Raw genomic sequence first — 24,315 nt, forward strand, 5'->3', positions numbered from 1 at the left:
CAGAACAAAATCTCTATAGCACATACAGTAAGTCTAAGGTTGTATTTTACAATTGGTTGTTAAAGTTCACAGGAGCCAACCAACATGCTGCTTTGCATCTGACAGCAACCTTCCGTACTGAAGTCCTAAAAACAGATGCTGCAAGATTTAAGTGGACTGCCATAGTACATTTCTCTTTATAATTACTTGAAATAATAAGTGTTCAGTGAACCAGGCTGCACACTATAATCACATCTCATTTAATCATCAAAGCAGCAGCAGGTTCTCAGAGGGTTGACATTAAGGATCTGTAAACACTTCCCTACCAGAGAGAGCCTAGCATAAGCAAAAAGAAAAATGCATGAAACATGAAGACTTTGGGATTCCAGTCTCAACTATGGGTACGTCTTCACTACTGGCCATATCGGCGGGTAGCAATCGATTTCTCGGGGATCGATATATCGCATCTCATCTAGATGCGATATATCGATCCCTGAACATGCTCCTGTCGACTCCGGAACTCCATCAACGCGAACGGCGATAGCGGAGTCGACAGGGGGAGCCGCGGACGTCGATCCCGCGCCGTGAGGACGGTAGGTAACTCGATCTAAGATACGCAACTTCAGCTACGTGAATAGCATAGCTGAAGTTGAAGTATCTTAGATCAATTCCCCCCCCTAGTGTAGACCAGCCCTACAAGGACATGTACTCAGTCCTTGGAAAGCCTCACATCAACCAACAGTGTCCTAATCCTTTGGTTGGGTAAGGAGCAGCAAGGGTATGCTCTGAAGGCAAAGCTTAGCCAATTCTACTCCACTGCAAAGAAGATGGTTGGTACTTACAGACCATAAAAGATGTTTAAGGGGTCCAAGAGTGGTCAGGAATACAAGCAGACCTACCAGTAGTAAAGAGCCTGGATAGCAGCAGTTGCGAGACGCTTACCTAAGGATAGATTTTAAATTGTTTGCAGCAACAACAAAAAATTAAGTAGCAGCTGCAATTGAATACCCCCTATATTCCACCCTACATGCTATTGTAGTGACCTTTGTACAAAAATATGCCTTGTGAGGTATCATTTGAAAACTAAAAACTGGCTGGTCAATAATATGGTGAAATGCATGGACAAGATGCATATTAAGAGATATGAACATACGCTGAAATTATGACTGAAGTGTGCTTACCAGACAAGTCTGGAGAGGAGGGCACATCCATTTCTCAAAGACAAAAGACAATCTGATGCCTCTAGTGAAGCATCAAAATTGGTTGGCCATCACCAGTCAAGCAGCCATTCTTTGCAGAGCAATTAGCATTTTAATAAACATCAACATGGAACCTCTTTCATCATGAGTCTCCATGCCTCCATCCTCCCAGTGGGAAGGAATTTTATCTAAGGGTAACTAACCCTCAGATGGCTGGACTATAAAAGTGAGGGGCAAACACACCCCCAGAGACTCTCTTTCTCTCTCACCTAAGATGACAAAGGAACCAGCCCTTTGGACTTTGAGGGCCCATCCTGACTTGAGAATTTGGTCAGCTACATTGCTGGGAACCTATGGTAAGATTTCAACCTTGACTCAAGTCTAGTTTGTTACGTTTTAGTTCCTAGGAAGCGTTTTATCTTTATTTCTCTTGTAATCATTTCTGACTATAATACCTAGTATCTGTACTCATTTAAAACCTCTCTCTGTAGTTAAATGAACTTGTTTTATTCTTTAATCAAAACTAATCCAGTGTTGTGTTTAAAGTGAACTGTTGGGTAACTCCAATTAAAGCAGCAAACTGTTGGATACTGACCCCCTCCCTTACAGCAGCAACGGACCTTTAATATCCAAACTGTCCAGGAGAGGGCTGGGCAGTGCAGAACACATGTTTTGGGGGAAAATCCAGGCCTGGGAGCATGTTGTGGTCACTCTGCTGTGGGTGTGGCTGTTATGTAGCTGACAGGCTGCTGGAACCAGAGTTGCTGGACCAGGACTGGAGCTACACACAGACACTCAGAGCGTGACCTGCATGCTGGTAGGCTGTTTGTGAGAGGCCCAGGCTGGGAGTAACATCAGCTAGGCATTGTGAGGCACCCAAGGTTGCACACAGGTGGTGACACAGCCCGTCACTGGTCTGGATTGCAACCCAGAATGTCATAGCAGCCCAGAACATTCTTTACCTAATCAAAACTTAAGCAAAGACTAGAGGGGGAGGGAAGAAGTACGGACAGGTCTTCCACAGTCCTGCTAGTGACATTTACCACCTTCTTTCCAATGATGTTATGACAAGTTATCTTCCTTGAAACTGTGGTTCTTTTATTGCTGCAGCTAAACTACTCAATATCCAAATCTCAACCCTTCCTGTACCAACAAACACATAGGGCACAAACTAGCCTCTGCCTCCTCTTTCTATCCTGGGCCACTCTTTGCATGACCTCTATGTTAAGAATAAATAAAACTCATACTTGCTAGTCAGAGCAGCCTCCTACTCAATAATCGCCTAATGGGAAGGAATATATTCAGGATCTTTAATTCACCAAGCTGATCTCCAGTGGTGACTTTTCAAGTCTCACTGGGAAGTATCCATTGTCTGTTTTAAAACAGTTTGTCTAAGACACCCAATATTCTTCTACTCAGCCAGCTGACAAACCCAATGAATAAATGTTAAATCAAGGCCTAAAGAAAAGTGAAGTCTGTCACCCAAAGCCTAATTGTTTGACCAAATAAAGTCTCTCTGACCTCCCTTTCCCCTGGTCACACATCTGTACCCTGAGGCAGCAGCAAAACAGAATGTTATGCAGGAATGATCAGACCAGAGACTGTGATGTGTCTAGCCTGATGTGCTTGAAAGCAGGATGGGAACTACCACACAAACTTGACTGGTTCCTGTATTCAGAATACACTATATAGTGATTAACTGATGTTGATCTGATATCTCTAAGGCAGCACACAAAAGGCACTCCATCAAATTCAGAGTGTGGCAAAAGATTTCCTTTCCCTAACCCAGAGGGCATCCTGCTTTAGAAACAAACACTGCTTCTCTAGTTACCCTATTCCTGCTTTTCCGCTAAGGGAGTGAGTGACTGCCCTCCCTAAATAGTGCTATCATGTCAAACTCCCCTTCTTGCCATAATTCATCCTGGGCTTCGAGCTGAATTGGTGCCTGGTCACACAGCCAGCGTACACACTGCCCTGAGTCTCACAAACAAGAAGAGAGAAATCTATGCTGAAGGTTCCCTCATGGTTGTGCCAAGGGAACTCCGTGTTTCACAGGAAGACTGACGTCACCCTGCCCTCAGTTCCCCATGGGGGTGTCAGGAGGTGAGCATCAAGATTTAATGACGTGCTTCATAATGAAAATAAAATAGTCACTAGAGAAAAACATTGCCCTACAGTGCAGGTCCGGCGGGAATAAAATACTGGGAGGGTGTGGGAGAGAAAGAGCTGAAATAAAGGCCCAGTTTAAGAATCAGTCACAGCCCACACTAACTCCAGAAACCTTGATGCTATACGCAGATCCAGCTGAACGGTTCTCCTTGCACTCTTCACGTGGTTTCCCCCCCCCCCCCCCCCAGTAACTCCCTTTGGTTGCCAGGCTCCCCTACATTTCCAGATAGGCCAGAGAGACTTGGAAGTTGGCTCTGAGGTAAGCCTCCTTTTCCTTCAGGGCTGTTTCAGCCCCCACTTCCTGGAACGGTTCTGTCCTGCCTCAAGAACTGCTCCGACTGCCCTTCACAGCTGCCAAGTGTGGCAGGGGAAGGTTAAAAGAACCCCAAGTCCGACTTCTCTCACCCGCTCAATATGGGCTCTCCAGTTAGAGGAACCCAGCATTTTAGAAAGGACTCTCCACTTTGCAGGACCTCTTTTAAAAGGAGCTATACCACTACTAATCCGGTCACAATGCACTTCTGAGATCCACTTCAGCTCTAAAGCCACTTCTTAGCCACACAAGTGGCTCCTCTGCACAGGTGATGAGGCAATAGCTTTTCAAACCATTATGCCTGCCTTCCTATAGCAGTTGTCTACAGCAGTCTGAAGCCGTTTATTTCCACTTCTTGGCAGGAGAGTCTGTGGCATTCAACACAGGTCTGCAAGAGCAGCTCCCACTCTACAGTCTCCCTTCAAGCATTCACTCCTATATGGAACCCTTATTACAACCACACTATAGACCAAGAGACTCAATACGCAGGTTGTGGATTGTTCTCATAGCTTGCCAAAAACCAGAAAGGTCACACACAGTCGCTTTTACTGAACAGAACATTTACAAAGAATATTCAAGGAAGTGCTCTCAAGGGCCCTTCACAATCACTTCACAAGCGTTGTGTTCGTTCAAGAAGGTGCTGTTAATTCTGTTCCAATGCTAGTTCTCACAGGCTTTGTCATGCTATTTGCACCCATTTTTTTTATGGGCTAAATAGTTGTGAATATGAGAAGAACTGCAGTTTCCTAGCAGCAATATTGCATCTAAGATGAATGCAGTTATCCCTCATTTAAGAGATTACAGTAATTATCCAAACACACTATACCTTACAATGATACTGCTGCATCATGGGTTTTGCCTGTAGAAAGCTGTAGGTCATACATACCCTCCACCCCAATTGAAAGGATTTGCAAAAATTCAAGACATTTAAAGATTCACCATATCCAATTTCCTTCTTTTGTAGATGCTAAGTGGTTAAACACACACTCCTTCAACAGAAGAGGTCAGTTAGTTTGTCTACTGCATCTGTGCCAGTAGTTTTGCTTTTCACTAACTCCATGGCAGGCTGCCAAATATGAATACAAGTCTGTTACAGTTTTGCTGACATGTAATTTTTGCTTCTCAAATTCCTCTCCCCCCCGTCCTTTGGCCAAGAAAAGTTTGCTAGTCAGTGTGAATGGACCTCAGCTCTTTGCCTTCTAAACAGACAAAAGCAACAAGGTTTTACATTGCAAATACGGTTGCACTTTGTGGTGAAGTGATCCCTGTATATATTGTTTCTAATACACATAAGGTCTAGTTTGCAACAAAGAGATGTTACATAAGCAGGGCCAGCTCCAGGCACCAGCCCAGCAAGCAGGTGCTTGGGGCGGCACGTTGGGCTCTTCTGCGGCGGGTCCCTCAGTCCCTCTCAGAGGGAAGGACCTGCTGCCGAATTGCCGCCGAAGAAGAAAGCGGCGCAGTGGAGCTGCCGCCAATCGTGGCTTTTTTTCTTTTTCTTTCGCCGCTTGGGGCGACAAAAACCCTGGAGCTGGCCCTGTACATAAGAAAATAAGCCAAGAATATTACAAGATAATTGGTTGCAGAGCTGGGCCAGGGAAGAAGATCAAGACCTAAGAGGAAACATACATGCATTCCTTTCAATGAATCCTCCTCCCAACATTTCTGCAAGGTACTGTAGTGTGAGAGAGATACATAGATATGACTTGGCACACGTCTTTCACCTCTTTTTGCCAGCAACAAGTTTTCTGATGGTCCTCTGTGGAAGCTGCGCAAAGAACAAACTGCAACCTGGCACAGAGAATAATGCTTCTCCAGACCAAGCTCAATGCTAGAGCTGCCACAGCGTTCAACTCCTCCCCCACCCTGAATCACTGCTGAGTTCGGAAGAATCAGGGAATGAGAAGGTATCAAGAGTACTCCCATTACCCTCAGGGTTGACATTACCAGGGTTCTGTTCTCTATTATTCTGGTTAGTTTCACTAAGTCAACTTGTTTTTTTAAAAAAATATTTTTTTCTAATCAGAAGTGGAGCAGCCCATTATTGCATGCTCATGTCATTGGTTCTTCGCTTGGCAATCAGTGAGGATCTCATGCAGGATAATACTTTACTCTTCTGTAGCATCTTCCAGCCAAGGGCATCAAAGCACTTCTACATACATTAATAAATTAAGCTTCAACACCTCACTGAGGTTGGCATCACCATTTTAATATGCTCAAGGCCACATAACAGTTGGAAATCAAACCTCTCTCTGATTCACAGCCTGTGCTTCACAGGTACTAGGGTGACCACACTTGCTTTTGCATAGCGTGTTGTTCCCAGTGACTGACGGCAACATCTATGGTGGCAACACACCATTCCCAAATTCCCAACCAGCTGATGAAACAAGACTTGCATAAAATCCTCGCACAGTGGAACACTCTGGGCTCAATCTTGAGAGGTGCTAAGCAGCTTCAACTCTTCTTAAACTCTCCACAGCATCAGGCCCTGTCCCAGTGATTAAACCATTAATGTATTCTTGTGATTTCCTCTCCTCCATTCATTTCTCCATTCCATTTGCAATTAAGTATCATTCTCAGACCAATTATCTATGGCAGCAGGTTAGGAACAACAGATTTCACACAAACAAGAAGCACACGTTGGCAAGAAGTGCGATGAGTTGCAATGACAGTGTTGACTTGCTAGCCCATGATGTAGCTAAATCATCTAATCTCTGTGCTCCCAATTAAGGCAGTGGAAATGCTGGGCTGCTATCTTAGCCAACCTCTCTTCTGAAGCCAGAAGAAAAGTGCTAAACCCTTTTATATGCTCAGCTTCCCAGGCAGTACATTTTCCTCCTCAAAGACACCTCACTAAAATGTATTTTAGTAGTTAATGTGCCTGTAGGACAGTGTACTAAATAGCAAAACATCCCTGCCACAGACCTGAAAATTCCCCCCAAGGTTTTTAGGTCCTCAGTTTGCCAGGTCACTCTGGCCCCATCACGAATTTAACGTTAATGCTTTGGTGTCAATAATCTACATCCCGGCTCCACGCAATGGATTGGAAGTACAGAAAACCCAACTCCTAGCCCCAAGTGATCATCGTTACATCATACTAGAGCTTTGTCTCAGACAGACAAAGCTGACTTTCTCCTGAAATATATCAGACAGACATTACAGAATTCTTACTTAGGAGATTCATTAGTCTTGAGTTTTCCTGTCAGTGCAAAATTGCACAAGATGGGGTAGGGACAGGAGGTCTCATGGTTCTCAGGCTGCCCTGAGGAACAGTAAATTCATCCTTAATTGGAAGCCTGATTTCATTTGTTTTTTATGCTTCATGTCAGGACCCTTGTCTTACCTCATTGTGATTAGCTTCGCTGTAATAAAGACACTAACAATGTTTTCATAGGAGAATAATGTCAGTGCACTACTGAAGCCAACCATCTCATCATGACTCAACACAGCTTGCGTCAGACAACTCGAGGGGGCAGGGGGTAAGTTTAGTTCCCATCACTCCTTTACACCTCTGGGAATCAAAGTTAAAAAAGATCCCTGGATGACTGAAATGGATCAATATCCCAGTGCAAAGGAAGTCATCCAATGTTTCATGATTTCTTCCCCCCCCCACACACACACTCTGAATCATTTTCCCTATTGCCTTTTTTTAAATTATATCTTGTTACACAAACTTAATAACATTCAGATCATAAACTGCTTGGGGCAAAGAATGATTTCTGATAACATGCTTTGTAATCTTATGGCTCTCTTTCATTACATTTCTTGAACAGTATTCCCCTGGACCCTAAAGCTGTTAGGTTACAAGACCTTAGCATGCAAACAACCATAAGTAAGGAAGGGGCCATTTTTCTGTTTTGTGTTTGTACAGCCCCTAGCACAACGGGGCCCTGATCACAGCTGGGACCACCCAACTCTACCACAATACAAATGATAAATAAGGTTTTTGTTGGGAAGCAGGCTATAAATAGCTAGAAGATAAGCCTCCAAAAAGGCAACAGTATCAAAGAATCTAAATAACGTAGAACAGTATTTGGGTACGTTTTCACTACCCGCCGGATAGGCGGGTAGCAATCGAATTCTCAGAGTTCGATATATCGCGTCTCATCTAGACGCGATATATCGAACTCCGAACGCGCTCCCATCGACTCCGCAACTCCACCACCGCGAACGGCGGTGGCGGAGTCGACGGGGGAGCCGTGGACTTCGATCCCGCGCCATGAGGACGGGTAAGTAACTCGAACTAAGGTAGTTCGACTTCAGCTACGCTATTCGCGTAGCTGAAGTTGCGTACCTTAGTTCGACCCCCCCACCCCCCCAGTGTAGACCAGGCCTTAGTCTGAGTGAGTGGACAAGTCTGGAGAGGATAGCATCATACTTGAGCCTAACAGAATGAACTGAATAAATATGGTAATCTCTACTGATGAATCTGTCATTACTGGAGTATTAATATTGCAATCCTGTAAAAAAAATTTCAGTGTTATCCACATTTTTTTTAAATACAATGGTTACATATGTGTTTTGGAAATAAGATCTTTAACAGAGCGCAAATCTCTCCTTTCACAAGATGGTCTAGCTAGCATAGCTAAAGGGCTTTTACAGACAGCAAATAGGCAGAGCAGTGTTTCCTAAATGGTTGGTCTCAACCCACCATAGGTTTCAGGAAAGTTCTAGATGAGTCACCATGTCCAGGGCTGGATCCACACATCACCAGGCTCCAAGCAACATATACTTCTGGCCCAATGTGGATGGAAGGCTGGGGTGGGGGTTTGGGGGGGGGGGGTAGTGGTTTGGAAGGTGATAACGTCTTACACTCATCCTGTCCTGTAGGACAGGGCCCAGCTCCCCACTCCAGACACCGCAACCTGGCACATGGGATTGCAATGCCTGGAGCTGGGAGCTAGGCCAGCCCTGCAGGACAGGTGCCGCTGCCAAAGGTCAAGATCACTCTCCAGACTCCTGCACCACCATCATGCCTCCCCTCTGCACTGGGCCAGGATTAGGTTGCGGTGCCGGGGCAGAGTGTGCATGCACATAATGATGGATCACAAAAAGAGACAAAACCCAGGGGGTGGATCACCTCAGTAAAAAGTTTGGGAACCACTGAAGAAGAGATAAAATGTCATTTGCAGGGTCTCAGCAGTAGCTGCCAAGTTCCAGCCACAGTGGACATTTTTGTAACTTGGTGCCTGAAGTTATGTCCCTAACAAAGTGGTTCAATTTTCAGTAGTACAAAGCACCCACATCTACCACTGACTTATAAGGGAGTAACTTACAAAGTTTTAAGTTTGTCAAAACCAAAGTCATTTTTATAGAACCATAAAAACATGCTTGATATAAAATCTATATATTGCACAAATATTGCACATGCACTTCCTATCTTGAGAAAGAGAAGTTACCTCTGTGCTTCCAGGAGCTCTCACCCCCTCTACAGCCAGCAGCTCCAGCCACTCTGCTCCCCAGCCCAACTCAACCCACTCACCTGCCCCAGGCAACTGGGATTTTCCAAGCCCCAGCAATGAAGTTAACAGATCTGGGTGCCTCACTTTAAACACCCAAGTTTGGGTGATATTGCCCACAACTGTCACACAAGTGCCATAATTCATGTCAAAGAGGAGAGTTCAGACATCCCTGAATATTCACCCATTTCAGAGAATATTGTGAGTTTATACTTACCAGGGAAAATCAGAGCAGAATTCTCTTGGTTGTGGGGGGAGGAGGAGTGGGGTTGAACAAATTCCAATACCCTTCAATTTTAGTACTTAGCATTAAGCTTCGCGAGAGAGAGAATCAAGAGACAGGAATTCAAGCTCTACAACTGGTTTTAGAGCAATTATAACTGCTGAGAGGAAGGAACCTGAGTAAGTCTTTTACTGTCTGAAAAGCCATTTTTAGTGCTAGAGAATAGAACAAGCCTTTTACTATTGATAGCGTATGCTTATGTGGTTGTTTTCAGACTAGTGCGCGCACACAGTTGTTGTGCGGGATGGGAACAGATTTTGCCACCAATTCATATGGCAAGCATGCAACCCCCGACATCCATCAAAGCATCAGCCAAATGCCTATACTTAGGATGCTATAAATAGTATCATGTGATGCATCCAGTGTGTACTTTCCAGTGTGTGTCGTACCATGATCCAATTACCGGCATAAGCTTAAAAGAGAGAGTTCTCACCTGTCTGGCTACCCTCCGGGCCTCCCAGTAAGGTTTAGAGTCTTCCACAGCTTTTCCAATCTTCTTTACTAGTTCATCTAGTTTCACTGTAGCTTCCACCAGCACAGAGCGGAATTTTTGGCGTGCATCCTACAAGAGGGGAAGAAAAGATAGAAGACTAAGGGGGGATATGATAGAGGTGTATAAAATCATGAGTGATGTGGAGAAAGTAGATAAGGAAAAGTTATTTACTTATTTCCATAATACAAGAAGTAGGGGCCACCAAATGACATTAATGGGCAGCAGGTTTAAAACAAATAAAAGGAAGTTCTTCACACGGCGCACGGTCAACTTGTGGAACTCCTTGCATGAGGAGGTTGTGAAGGCTAGGACTATAACAGCGTTTAAAAAAGAACTGGATAAATGCATGGAGGTTAAGTCCATTAATGGCTATTAGCCAGGATGGGTAAGGAATGGTGTCCCTAATGGTGTCTGTTTGTCAGAGGGTGGAGATGGATGGCAGGAGAGAGATCACTTGATCATTACCTGTTAGGTTCACTCCCTCTGGGGCACCTGGTATTGGCCACTGTCGGTAGACAGGATACTGGGCTAGATGGACCATTGGTCTGACCCAGTACGGCCGTTCTTATGTTATTAGAGTGTGTGTGTACTTTTATTTCTCTTGGTCCATTGTTCCTAGTAGGAGGATGTTGATTAGGAGTCAAAGAGCAGCCAAGAATGTTAGGATAGTGGCGGTCATTAGTACTAAGCTAGAACTGTTCCGTCATAATAATACCCAGTACCCTGGAATGCACCTAAGAGCTAAGATTTCCATACTAGATGTCAGAATGTATCTTCAGAAAGCAGCATATATAAAAACATCAAGACAGCATAAGCCAGAAAGGATTTCTTAATAGGCCAGTGGTTGGGAGGGGAAGGGAAGAGCAGCAGTGCACCGAGCTCAGAGGGAGGTAAAGACAAAGATACTCGTGGCCGGTTGTGTGATTTTCTACTACGACGATACTCAGACTGAGCTCGCAAGCAGCAAGTGTCTCTTTAATGTGCTCCTGCGACTCTTTGCAGCATACAATATTAAAATATTGTGTGATTTAATTATTAACCAATCAGGATGCTCTTACTATGTTATTAACCGACTGTAGTTGATAAAATATTAATACTTAGTCGGTTTTGCTATGAGAATAATTATATATACACATGTAAGTAAGTAAACGAAACTAAGTCACACTACCATGGCTATTTGGGGTAATGATCATCACTAATTTGGCTCCTGAACCACTGAGGTCTGAGTATCACTGTTCTAATACTAGAGAGCAATTCACATCCCTGCACTATATCAGAGAGATTTGGACTTGTCCTTTTAAGTGTCCTCTGGAAGGAATACGGACATCTCTTGGGAATAGTTATCATAACAGACAGCTACATGTTTACTAAGGAATTTAAAGAGACTTTCAAAGCAGTTTTCAGAATTCTGGTCACTTCTTTGAGCATTTCTGCTCTGTAAGCTGGACCTGGGTCACAGTGGGTCCTGCCATCTCAAGCCCAATCCCATGTTGTGTTGAGAGATCTTAACTGACATTAGCTGCAGCAGGAACTGAAGGCCCTTCATGGTATTTCGCAGAAGGGACACCATTTTACAATGGGAACTAGGATTCAAAGGACCTGTTTGCTCCAGAAGAAAGCACCAAAAACTTTTAAAGAGTCTGTATGCTAATTTTCAGACCAAAAAGTTGATTTAAAACACACCCTCCTGGCAACATTTCTGTAGAGCTTTCAATTCAGTTTTCTGCAGTGAAAGCCAACCTTTTCAGTTCTAGTTGCATCAGTTAGTGAAGATGGTTGCTTCCCATTTGACTGTTATTCTTTTATATTTAAGAAAGCCAGAACTTCTCCTGTCATTCCCAAACAGAGTTAGCCCTCTTTATAATTAGATAAGGTGATTAGAATTCTCCTTCTGTTCCACATTTTTTTTTTTTTAAACAGAATGGATCCAATTCTGATTTCAGCATCCAGCATAACTCTAAGTTATTCCAGACTGACAGATGCAATTGAGATTGGAACCTGGCTCTATATTTAAAGGGACCAAGAGCAAGGACCATGTGAGCTCATGACAAACCTTGCAATTCTAATTAGAAAGAAGGATTTAGGCACCCTGCTGGAGTGACATTTTGATTAAATGAGAGCAGCTGGTTTGGAGCGCTGTCTAATTCAGATCCTGTTTCCTTTTTTCCCTGAGATTTCTAGAATACAAAGTTGAATATTCATTGCCAAGATTAAAAAAAAAAAAAAGATTGGAACCTAACACTTGACATTCATAAAGGCAGAAGGGAAAGATTCAAAACAAACTATTAAATGTATTTTTAGTACACCCAATTATGGCTGATTTTCAGTATTATCTAAAATCCTAATAGGATCAATAGCATAATTTTTTGTCCCCATGTTAATAGTTATGGCTAATGTGGCAACAGCCAAAGTTAATTTAGTATTTTAACAGTTCCATTCTATTTTATAACTGATCTAGCTTAAGTCTCTTTTCTTGGAGAAAAAGAGTTAGTATCAAACTGCATCATGAGATAATGGCCAGACAATACATGTATGAAATAAATAAGCAAGCTTCTGAATCAGAAGAGTTAAACAAATTACAGCATTTCTAATTAGACTAATGGATTTTATATGGTTCACTACTCAAAATGTGAGCTTCACAAATAGGTGAAATTAAATTGCTTTAGCAAATATGATGAATTCATTGCACGAAAATTACTTTTAAATAGCAAAGTATATTTAGAGGGGGTGGGGGAGAGAATGTTCTTGCCCTGCTGGGAAACCTACCATTAAAAACTAATTTCTAAGGGACATTGTTAGTTGGGTTTATTTTCACTTTCCCCAGATTTTCAGATGGGGGTAGGGAGGGTTGTGTGTTAAAATGTGAGAGGTCCTTAATGCATGTGAAGAGACCCTCACAGCCTCATTCTTAGCTCCATAAAAACACTCTTGGAAGGAAGAAAACTGTCAACAGAAACTCCTTATAATGACTAATTTGTGCATTGAGACCTTCCCCAGTTTTATTCATGTTTAATTATATGTACTCTCATCCCTTAGGGAAGGGAATGTGACTATCTCCACATGGAATAAAAACAGCAGGGAACTGTCAAACCAAGAGCAAATCTGGTGAGAAGCCACAGATCTTTATCCAATGAAGCACCTCCTAATTACTGTGCTGTAACAAGAGCCTCTCTAATTGGCATCTTAGGCATACATCTTGCAAACACTTAAGCACATGCTTAGCTTAACCCCTGTGAATAGTCCCATTCAAGTCAATGAGTAAAATTACATCTATGTTCAAGTGTTCTGAGGATTGGGATCTTGTTTAAAAAAAAAAAAAAAGGACACAATGAGGAACCCAAATGAAATTCTGATGAATAAGAGAAAGTTGGTTAGATAATTGTTTTTAAACCCTATGGTTTAATCAGACAGCCCATTTTAAACCAGAATATGTCCTCAAGTTTCTGTTTATCAGAAACAGAAGATCCTAATTCTGCATGTTCAACTTTCTTCTGAATGATAAAAAATGATCAGCAGACTCTCGTCTTTTATGTGCCTTGAGCAAAGGTTTCTAATCATTTTCCCAAGCTGGGCCTGTGGTGTGATCTAACACAACATTAGTGGTGGTTGCAAAACCCAAAGCACCAGTAGCTCCCAGAGAGGTTACCACCCTCCGTTTCATTCCCACACTCTACTTTCACTTTTCATTAGCCCCGTTAACACGAGAGGTACTTCCACTTTAAACGTTTCAGCTAAGCAACTGTAGCACTGTTTGTCCCTGCAGTTCAGTGCATCCACACTAGCCAGACAGTTAACTTAAACTGATTCCACTCCCACCAACATCTGCTGTACCACCTGCCCAAAGTCCCAGGCACAGCTCCCCAGAGCAGGGACATACAATGACAGCACAGGCTCCATATGCCAGTGAAGGGCATAGAGGAGTACCATCCAACTGTGCTGACGGACCAACTGAACTAGTGCCGCTGCAACAGCTGCACTGCCCACTGACACCAGCTCTGCCACAGTTTGAATTGAGCTGGAGTGGGCAGAAGCACTGGCCAGGCTTGCTCAGAAGTGCCGCGACACCTGGAGTGTTTGCTCAACATCCGGAGAGCTTACGTGAACAGACGGGCATTCCAAGCACTCAGATCCATTGCAAAGGAAAGATGATCCAGCACTTGGGGCATTAGCCTGGGACCTGAGACACCCAGGCTCAAGTCTCTGCTCTACCACAGACTTCCCATGTGATCATGGGCAAATCACTTAGGTCCTCTTTGCCTCAGTTCCCTGTCTTTCCAATGAGGATTATAGCACTCCCACCTCTCACAGGGGTGTTTTGAGGATAAAAACAGTAAAGATTCTGAGGAGCTCAGATACTATAGTCAAGGGGGCCATATAAATACCTGAGATAGATATACCAGACAGGCCTATCACGTGCACTGGGAGGACTCTTCTCCACCTGCACCTCCAAATTATCTATAGCCTTGCTCTCCATGACAAGTTGCCATCACAGTCCTGTAGATGTACATGTTTTGCATTTACCTTGTTTAACTGCAAGATACCTCTTCTGCCTCTATCTAATGCCCTATCATGTGTTTGCTGGGGAAAGGAAGTGAAAAAACTGTAATGGTGCAGCATGGGGCACACAGCAAAGCAGTCACGGGAGTGTGAGTGCTGCAAGGCTGCTCAGACGAAACCCACAGAGATTCAGTTCTTTCTGCCCATCTATATTCGGTCTTTCGGTTCCTTGTAAAAATAATTAAAATTCATTCATCAACTTTAAATCTGATCAATTAGAAGTAGTATTCAAAATAGTTTCTCTGCAGTTTCAGGTACTATCCCTGCTCATGAATCACCCTGACAATTTTTTGTGGTTTTACAATTATATGTTTTTCCCCTCTCCTGTTGCTGTGCTATGCCCTGCGCATAAAACAGGGCAAACTACACAGAATGGAGAACAGTAAAGCTAACTGTACAGAGTTTGCTCAAACGCCAACGTAAACAAGCCGAGCAAAGCAGACTTTTTCTTCCATTCTCTTTTGGCAATAGAGTCTGCCAAATGTTATCCTACTATCCTTCAAAGTTCCTTGTAAGGCTAGTAGGATAACAATATTTCCGATAAAAGGGGGATTTTAAGTAACTGTGTCTAACATTTCATTCTTTCTCCCCCTTGTTCAATTGAGACTGTAAGAAGTTTTTCCTTAAGTTTCAACAGAAGTCAGGGTGTTTCACTTCTGTATGCATTATGGTGGAGAGAGGAGAAGGAAAGGGTCAAAACCTAGCTCTTCACATATACTATACACTGAAATGCAAGCACAATATTTACATTCCAATTGATTTTATAATTATTTGGTAAACATGAGAAAGGAAGCTATTTTTCAGTAACCGTGGCTGTGATGCTTGTAGTTTTATGTCTGATTTTGTAAGCAAGTAGTTTTTAAGTGAGGTGAAACTTAGGGCACACAAGACAAATCCAACTCCTGGAAGCCGGGTACAATTGTCTGGAAAGGTTGAGAGCCACTGCATTACAGGACACATGGAACTCAAACTGGAACATGCAGCACCAATATGTATCAAATGGAGACAACTGGAGTTTACTCTTCAACACAAAGGGAATATTTATCGTCCCAGCAATTCCCCACTAAGAATTCCTTAGCTCCCTCTCTCTACCCCTTGCCAATAGGCAGGGCCGGTGCAAGGATATTTTGCAGCCTATAGTGAAATTTCCACCTTGCGCCTCCCCCTCCAATGTCCAGCCCCCACCTTCCTACAGCCAAGTTCCCCCCAGAGGCCCAGATGTTCACAAAAGTGCAGGGGGCATGGGGCGGGGCTGCAAAGAGGAGGTCGTATGGGGGCCTCTTCCAGGGGGTGAAGGTGGCAGAGAGGGTTGCATGGGATTGTTGCAGGGGGTGGAGGTGGCCAAGAGTTGGAGGGGGTGCAGTGGCAGGGAGGGAGTGGCACAAGGGAGAAGTGAGCAGGAGGGGGTTGTTGCAAGGGGCTGGCAGGCGGGGGGGTGTCTGTGCCCAGGGTTGTTGCAGGGCAGTTAAGGTGGCAGTGAGGGGTTTGCACAAGGGAGAAGTGGGCAGGAGGGAGATGGCAAGCGGGGGGGGGGGTGTCCCGAGGTTGATGCAGGGGTGAAAGTGACCGTGCCTGGCTTGGGGGGTTGCCGGGTGGATGTTGCTCAGAGGCAAAGAAGTGGCAGGACAGTGTGGGTTGCTGGGGCGGGGGGTGCAAAGGAGAGAAGGTAACTGGTCGGTGGGTGTTGGAGGGGGTGGCGCTGGATGGGGGAGGGAGTTCCTGCACCCGAGCCTGCCCCGCTGCCGTGAGCCCGGGGGCAGCAGGGAGCCCGGCTCGGCCTGTGGAAGGCAGCACAGCTGCTAGCGCTAGACCCCTCCCTTCCCGGGGGAGCAGCCGGCGGCGGAGCAGGGGAGAGGAACTGGCCGCGCCACGGGCAGCCCCTCGACAGCTAGGAGGCAGGGAGCAGCAGCAGCCTTGTGCTCCGCTGTTTAAAAAAAATGGGGGGGCACCGCTTTTTGGCACCCCCAACCACTTGGCGCCTAGTCCGCCTAGTGGTTGCATAGGCCCTGCCAATAGGGAGATTCTAGAAGTGTAGCTTTGGGGCGCATGCCAGTCTCCTACCCAATACATGCTGCTGTTGGAATAGTCCTTTTTTAAAAGCAGACTGTTCCAATAACTGGACGCCCCATCATCTCTGGCATTGGCATTCTCACTGAAGCACTGTCTGGATATGTGGACTCTCTACTCAAACCCTACGCCACCAGCACTTCCAGCTCTCTCTGTGACACCACTGATTTCCTGAGGAAACTACAATGCATTGGTGACCTTCCAGAAAACACCATCCTAGCCACCATGGATGTAGAGGCTCTCTACATAAACATCCCACACACAGATGGAATACAAGCTGTCAGGAACAGTATCCCTGACGATGCCACTGCACAACTGGTTGCTGAGCTCTATGACTTTATCCTCATGCACAACTATTTCAAATTTGATGACAATATATACCTCCAGATCAGTGGCACCGCTATGGGCACCCACATGGCCCCACAATATGCCAACATTTTTATGGCTGACCTAGAACAAGCTTCCTCAGCTCTCGTCCACTCACGCCCCTTCTATACCTATGCTACACTGATGACATCTTCATCATCTGGACCCATGGGAAGAAGACTCTGGAAAAATTCCACCACGATTTCAACAGCTTCCACCCCACCATCAACCTCAGCCTGGACCAATCTACACGGGAGGTCCACTTCCTAGACACCATAGTGCAAATAAGTGACGGTCACGTTAACACCACCCTATACCGAAAACCCACTGACCGCTATGCCTACCTTCATGCCTCCAGCTTCCATCCCAGACACACCACACGATCCATTGTCTACAGCCAAGCACTGAGGTACAACCGCATCTGCTCCAACGCCTCAGACAGAGACCAACACCTAAAAAATTTTCACCAAGCATTCTCAAAACTCCGGTACCCGCACGAGGAAATAAGGAAACAGATCAACAGAGCCAGACGTGTACCCAGAAGCCTCCTACTGCAAGACAAACCCAAGAAAGAAACCAACAGGACTCCACTGGCCATCACATACAGTCCCCAGCTAAAACCTCTCCAACGCATCATCAGGGATCTACAACCCATCCTGGACAATGATTTTACTTTCACAGGCCTTGGGTGGCAGGCCAGTCCTTGCCCACAGACAACCCGCCAACCTGAAGCATATTCTCACCAGTAACTACACACCGTACCATAGTAACTCTCACTCAGGAACCAATCCATGCAACAAACCTCGATGCCAACTCTGCCCACATATCTACACCAGTGACACCATCACAGGACCTAACCAGATCAGCCACACCATCACCGGTTCATTCACCTGCACGTCCAATGCAATATACGCCATCATATGCCAGCAATGCCCCTCTGCTATGTACATCGGCCAAAAAGACGGTTACTCACCTGTAGTAACTGGTGTTCTTCGAGATGTGTTGCTCCTATCCATTCCATTGTAGGTGTGCGCGCCGCGCGTGCACGGCTCTCCGGAACATTTTTACCCTAGCAACTCCGGCGGGCCGGCTGGCGCCCCCTGGAGTGGCGCCGCTATGGCGCCCATTATATACCTCAGCCGGCCCGTCCGCTCCTCAGTTCCTTCTTGCCGGCTATTCCGACAGTGGGGAAGGAGGGCGGGTCTGGAATGGATAGGAGCAACACATCTCGAAGAACACCAGTTACTACAGGTGAGTAACCGTCTTTTCTTCTTCGAGTGATTGCTCCTATGCATTCCATTGTAGGTGATTCCCAAGCCTTACCTAGGCGGTGGGGTCGGAATGAGACGTGGCGGAGTGTAATACCGCAGAGCCGAAGGCTGCGTCGTCTCGAGACTGCTGCACCAACGCGTAGTGGGAGGTGAGGGTGTGGACTGAAGACCATGTGGCCGCTCTGCAGATGTCCTGGATGGGAACATGGGCCAGGAAGGCGGCCGACGAGGCGTGTGCCCTGGTCGAGTGAGCGGTGAGTCGGCACGGGGGGACGCGAGCAAGCTCGTAGCACGCACGTATGCAGGACGTCACCCAGGATGAAATCCGTTGTGAGGACACTGGCTCGCCTTTCATGCGCTCAGCAATTGCCAGAAAGAGCTGGGAGGAACGCCGGAAGGACTTTGTCCGGTCGATGTAAAAGGCGAGGGCCCTACGGACGTCCAGGGTGTGAAGCTGCTGTTCACGAGGTGAGGCGTGCGGCTTTGGAAAGAAAACCGGGAGGAAGATTTCTTGATTAAGATGGAAGGCCGAGACCACCTTGGGAAGGAAGGCCGGATGTGGTCGAAGCTGCACTTTGTCCCCGTGGAAGACGGTATATGGGGGACCTGCCGTCAGGGCGCGGAGTTCGGAGACTCGTCTGGCGGATGTGATTGCCACGAGGAAGGCCGTCTTCCAGGTGAGATGGAGCAGAGAGCACGTGGCCAGGGGCTCGAAGGGTGGCCGCATCAGCTGGGTGAGAACCAGGTTCAGATCCCAAGTCGGAGCAGGCGGACGCACCTGAGGGTAGAGACGGTCTAACCCCTTGAGGAAGCGGGCAACCATTGGGTTGGAAAAGACTGAGCGACCATCTATAGCGGGCCGAAAGGCTGACAGTGCTGCCAGGTGCACCTTCAGGGAGGAGATCGCAAGACCTTGGCCCTTCAGGTACCAGAGGTAATCGAGGACCGTCTGGATAGGGGTCGAGAACGGGTTAAGACCTCGCTGATCGCACCAAAGAGCAAAGCGTTTCCACTTCGCGAGGTAGGTAGAGCGTGTCGAGGGTTTCCTGCTTTCAAGCAGAACTTGCTGCACTGCCGCCGAACAACCCCTCTCTGCGTCGGTCAACCACTCAGGAACCAGGCTGTAAGATGCAGCGACTGCAGGTTCGGGTGACAAAGCTTGCCGAGGTCCTGAGAGATGAGGTCCGGCCACAACGGCAGGGGAATGGGATCCCGAATCGAGAGCTCGAGGAGCAGGGTATACCAGTGCTGCCTCGGCCAGGCCGGAGCGACGAGTATGACGCGGGCCTTGTCCCTCCGCAGCTTGAGTAGTACTCGGTGGACCAGCGGGAACGCGTATAGGAGGGGACCCGTCCAGGGCATGAGGAACGCATCGGAGATGGAGTCCGGAGCCCGACCCTGGTACGAACAGAACCTGTGGCACTTCCTGTTGGTCCTGGAGGCAAACAGGTCTATTTGGGGAAATCCCCACCTCCGGAAGATGGTGTGAGCCACATCGGGGCGAAGGGACCACTCGTGGGAGGCGAAGGACCTGCTCAGACGGTCGGCCAGCGTGTTCTGCACCCCTGGTAGAAAGAACGCTTCGAGGCGAATCGAGTGGGTCACGCACAGGTCCCATAGGAGCATCGCCTCCTTGCACAACGGGGAGGATCGGGCCCCGCCCTGCTTGTTCAGATAGAACATGGCCGCCGTGTTGTCCGTGTATACCGCTACGCAGCGGTCCCGGAGGTGTGCTAGAAAGGCGAGACAAGACAAGCGGATCGCTCTCAACTCCCGTACGTTGATGTGGAGGGAGAGTTCCTGGGCCGACCAGAGACCCTGGGTGTGCAGGTCTCCCATGTGAGCCCCCCATCCGAGCGCCGAAGCGTCTGTGGTCAGGGTGACCGACGGGCGGGGGGGGCGGAACGGAACCCCTGCGCAGACCACCTCCGGATCCAGCCACCAGGTGAGCGCCTGGAGAGTGGGGTCCGAGACCGTGACCTCCATATCTATAGGGTCGCGGTGGGGGCGGTACACTGATGTCAGCCACATCTGGAACGGACGAAGCCTCAGCCTCGCGTTGGCGGTCACAAAAGTGCACGCCGCCATGTGACCCAGCAGGCAGAGGCAGGACCGCACCGTCGTGGAAGGGAAGGCCTGCAGGGCCCGGATGAGCGAGACCATCGTCTCGTGTCGAGGACGAGGGAGGCAGGCTCTGGCGAGGGTGGAGTTGAGAACCGCTCCTATGAACTCCAGGCGCTGTGCCGGAACTAATTGGGACTTCTCGGCGTTGACGAGGAGGCCGAGAGACCGGAACAGGTGCAGTATCTCGGACACCTGAGCTGCCACCAACTCTTGAGAGCGACCACGAATCAGCCAGTCGTCGAGATACGGGTACACGTGGATTCCGCGACGACGGAGAGCTGCGGCCACGACCGCCATGCACTTGGTGAATACCCTCGGGACAGTGGAGAGGCCGAAGGGTAACACCGCAAATTGGTAGTGGGCCTCGTTGATCATGAAGCGCAGGTAGCGTCTGTGGGGGGGGTAAATTGCCACATGAAAGTAAGCATCCTTCATGTCGAGGGCGGCAAACCAGTCTCCCGGATCCAAGGAAGGGATAATGGACCCCAAGGTTACCATCCGAAACTTGAGCTTGCAGAGGTACTTGTTCAGCTCCCGGAGGTCTAAGATGGGACGGAGACCTCCTTTCGCCTTGGGGATGAGGAAATATCTGGAGTAGAAACCCCTGCCCCGCCTGCAGGGAGGCACCTCCTCGATGGCACCCACGCTCAACAGAGACTGGACCTCCTGCAAGAGGACTTGCTCGTGAGAGGGGTCCCTGAAGAGGGACGGGGAAGGTGGGTGGGAGGGAGGGAGCGAAATAAACAGGAGGCGGTAGCCGTGCTGGACGGTGCTGAGGACCCAGCTGTCCGATGTTATAGCAGACCACGCCGGAAGGAAGCGGGAAAGGCGATTCGAAAACAAAAGGGATGGATCCTGGGGGGAGAGTGGTGGGCCGTCCTCGGGCGTCCCATCAAAAGGCCGGCTTCTGCGCCTGCGGAGCCTTGGACGAGCCCTGAGCCTGGTTGCGCCGCCCCCCCGACGGTCTACGGCGGAAGGGGGCCGTGCGGCGATTGTTAAACGGCCGAGTCCTGGCCTGGTTGAAGGGTCGGTAGGGCTGCTGGCGGAACGAACGCCTCTGCGTGGCCGGCGTGTGCATGCCCAGCGTCCATATTGCAACCCTCCCGTCCTTTAGGGTCTGAATTCTGGCGTCCGTTTTCTCGGAAAACAGGCCCTGCATGTCAAACGGGAGGTCCTGGAGGGTGTACTGGACCTCCGGTGGGAGGGTGGAAGACTGCAACCACGCAATGCGGCGCATCGTCACTCCGGATGCCACCGTTCTAGCCCCCGAGTCAGCTGCGTCCATGGCCGCTTTAATCAGGGTTCTGGAGGTTAACTTGCCCTCTTCCAGCAGCGCCGAGAATTCGGGGCGGGAGTCCTGAGGGGTCAGCTCCTTGAATTTTGCGAGACACCCCAAAATATTAAACGCATATCTGGACAATAGGGCCATCTGGTTAGCGATGCGGAGTTGGAGACCGCCCGCCGAATAAATCTTACGCCCTAATAAGTCCATGCGCCTGGCCTCCTTGGACTTCGGCGCAGCGGCAGGTTGTCCGTGACGCTCGCGGTCATTGACTGACTGGACCACCAGAGAGTCTGGGGTGGGGTGTATGTACAGATATTCATACCCCTTGGGCGGGACTGAATACTTCCTTTCCACGCCGCGCGCCGTGGGGGTGACGGAGGAAGGTGACTGCCAAATGGTGGCATTGTTCTTCTGGATGGTGCAGATAAACGGGAGCGCCACTCTGACGGGGGCCTCGTCTCCCACAACATCGGTAATAGGGTCCTCGACCTCTTGTACCTCCTCGATGGGCAAATTAATGGCTTTTGCCACCCTTCGGAGAAGGTCCTGGTGCGCCCTGAGGTCAATAGGCGGGGGCTCTGATGGCGACGCCCCTGCCACCACCTCATCGGGAGAGGAGGACGAGGAGTGGCCCGGCAGCACCTCCTCCTGTTGTTGTTCCACCTCCTGGCGATCTGGTGGCAGTGAGTCCTGCCCTAAAGGTGGGGCGTGGGCGTCGGCTTGAGTCGGTGGAGACGGGGGGGGTCTACTAATGGTGGCCACTGGCACCGACCGCGCCGAGCCCGGCTGCCTGGGTGGCAGGGGAGGTCCCTGCTCATACTGCGCCCAGGGTACCCAATGCCCCCAATACTGGGGTCCATGGTCCGGTGGAAGTGACCCGGCTCTGAAGTCCACCGCACTGCCCTGAGGGGAGGCCACGGAGGGTTCTCTTGGAGCAGTGGCGGCGCCTGGGTGGGCATCCAGCGCCGGCGTGAGACGAGCCTCCGGTGCCGAAGGTCGGTGCCGGCTGTCTCGGGAGGCAAGTGGCGAGCGGGACCTCCGCTCCGCGCGGTGCCGGGAGCTCGACCGGCGGCGCCAGGAGCTCGACCGGCGGCGCCGGGAAACGGATCTTGATTTCGATCTGCGGCGCCTTGAACGGCTGCGGGAGTCCCAATGATGTCCGCGGTGCCGGGATGCGGACCTGCTGCGGTGCCGGTGACTTCTCGACCGGGACCTGGAGCGCCGCCGGGAGTACGACCGGCCCCGCGATGGAGAGCGGTGCCGGGACTGCGACCGGTGCCGAGACGCTGAGAGGCGTCGCGATGTTGATCGCCGGCGGGATGGGGAGCGGTGCGGCGGTGACCGTCTCCGCGAGAGGGACCGGGATCGAGTCCGGATCCTGGAGCCGCGGTCGCCTCGGTCGCCCGGGGATGGAGGACGAATCATCGCAGGCTTGCCGAGGGACTTAACTGTCCGCACCGCTGGTGCCGGCGGCTGATGGGACGGAGCCGACGTCAGGTCGATTAGCTCCCTCGCCGTCGCGAACGCCTCAGGCGTCGACGGGATCCTCAGCTCCTCCTCAGTGGGCACCGGGGAGTTGGGCGGTGCCGGACTCGACGGGCCTTGCGGCGCCGGAGTCAACGGCCCGGTGCACTTTGCGTGCACTGCCGCAGCCTGCACCGTTTTCGTCGGAGGCGGCTGGGCTAACGGCTTCCGCTGCTGTTTGGCAGTGGCCGTCTTCGGCACCTTGTGCTTCCTCCCCGGGGAGAGGGAGCGGCGCCGGGTCTTCGGTGCCGGCTCGGTACCGGAGCGGCTCGGTGCTGCCGGTGCGCTGCTCGTCGAGGCAGGCTTCGGCGCCGATGGAGCTGGTGCCGGAGGTTGGAGCGCAGACTCCATCAGTAACTGTTTTAGCCGGGAGTCCCGCTCTTTCCTCGTACGAGGCTTAAAGGCCACGCAAATCGGGCACTTATCTGGTCTATGCGACTCTCCGAGGCAGCGGAGGCAGGAGTCGTGCGGGTCGCTGACCGGCATGGGCCGCTGGCAAGCCGCACAGGGCTTGAACCCCGGTGCTCCAGGCATAAGCCCGCACCGGGGCGGAAGAAGAGGGGTAAGCCCTCTAATTCCCTAACTACTAACTCTATACACTATATATATATACAATTATAACAAGAACTTAACTAACTACTAACACTACATACACTAGAACTATGGAGAAACACTAGGGTTGTGGAGGTAAGGGAGCACTCCACTGTTTCAACTGCCGTCACGGGCGGGAAGAAGGAACTGAGGAGCGGACGGGCCGGCTGAGGTATATAATGGGCGCCATAGCGGCGCCACTCCAGGGGGCGCCAGCCGGCCCGCCGGAGTTGCTAGGGTAAAAATGTTCCGGAGAGCCGTGCACGCGCGGCGCGCACACCTACAATGGAATGCATAGGAGCAATCACTCGAAGAAGAACTGGACAGTCCCTACGTAAAAGGATAAATGGACACAAGACAGATATTAGGAATGGCAATATACAAAAACCTGTAGGAGAACACTTCAACCTCCCTGGACACACAATAGCCGATTTAAAGGTAGCCATCCTGCAGCGAAAGAACTTCAGGACCAGACTTCAAAGAGAAACTGCTGAGCTCCAGTTCATCTGCAAATTTGACACCATCAGCTCAGGATTAAACAAAGACTGTGAATGGCTTGCCAACTACAGAACCAGTTTCTCCTCCCTTGGTGGTCACACCTCAACTGCTAGAAAAGGGCCTCATCCTCCCCGACT

At 49.1% G+C, this 24,315-nt stretch overlaps 1 protein-coding gene across 1 annotated transcript in view; it reads right to left on the reverse strand.

The window, feature by feature from the left end:
• Positions 1-24,315, reverse strand: part of SH3BP5 (SH3 domain binding protein 5) — a 59,004-nt gene that overhangs the window by 23,591 nt on the left and 11,098 nt on the right. Inside the window, exon 3 of the mRNA XM_045003961.1 lies at positions 9,836-9,964. Within this exon, the coding sequence (XP_044859896.1) occupies positions 9,836-9,964 (129 nt within the window). The remainder of the gene's footprint in view (positions 1-9,835; positions 9,965-24,315) is intronic.

The sequence above is a fragment of the Mauremys mutica genome, chromosome 2 (genome assembly GCF_020497125.1).
Source record: "Mauremys mutica isolate MM-2020 ecotype Southern chromosome 2, ASM2049712v1, whole genome shotgun sequence".
Classification (NCBI taxonomy): Eukaryota; Metazoa; Chordata; order Testudines; family Geoemydidae; genus Mauremys; species Mauremys mutica.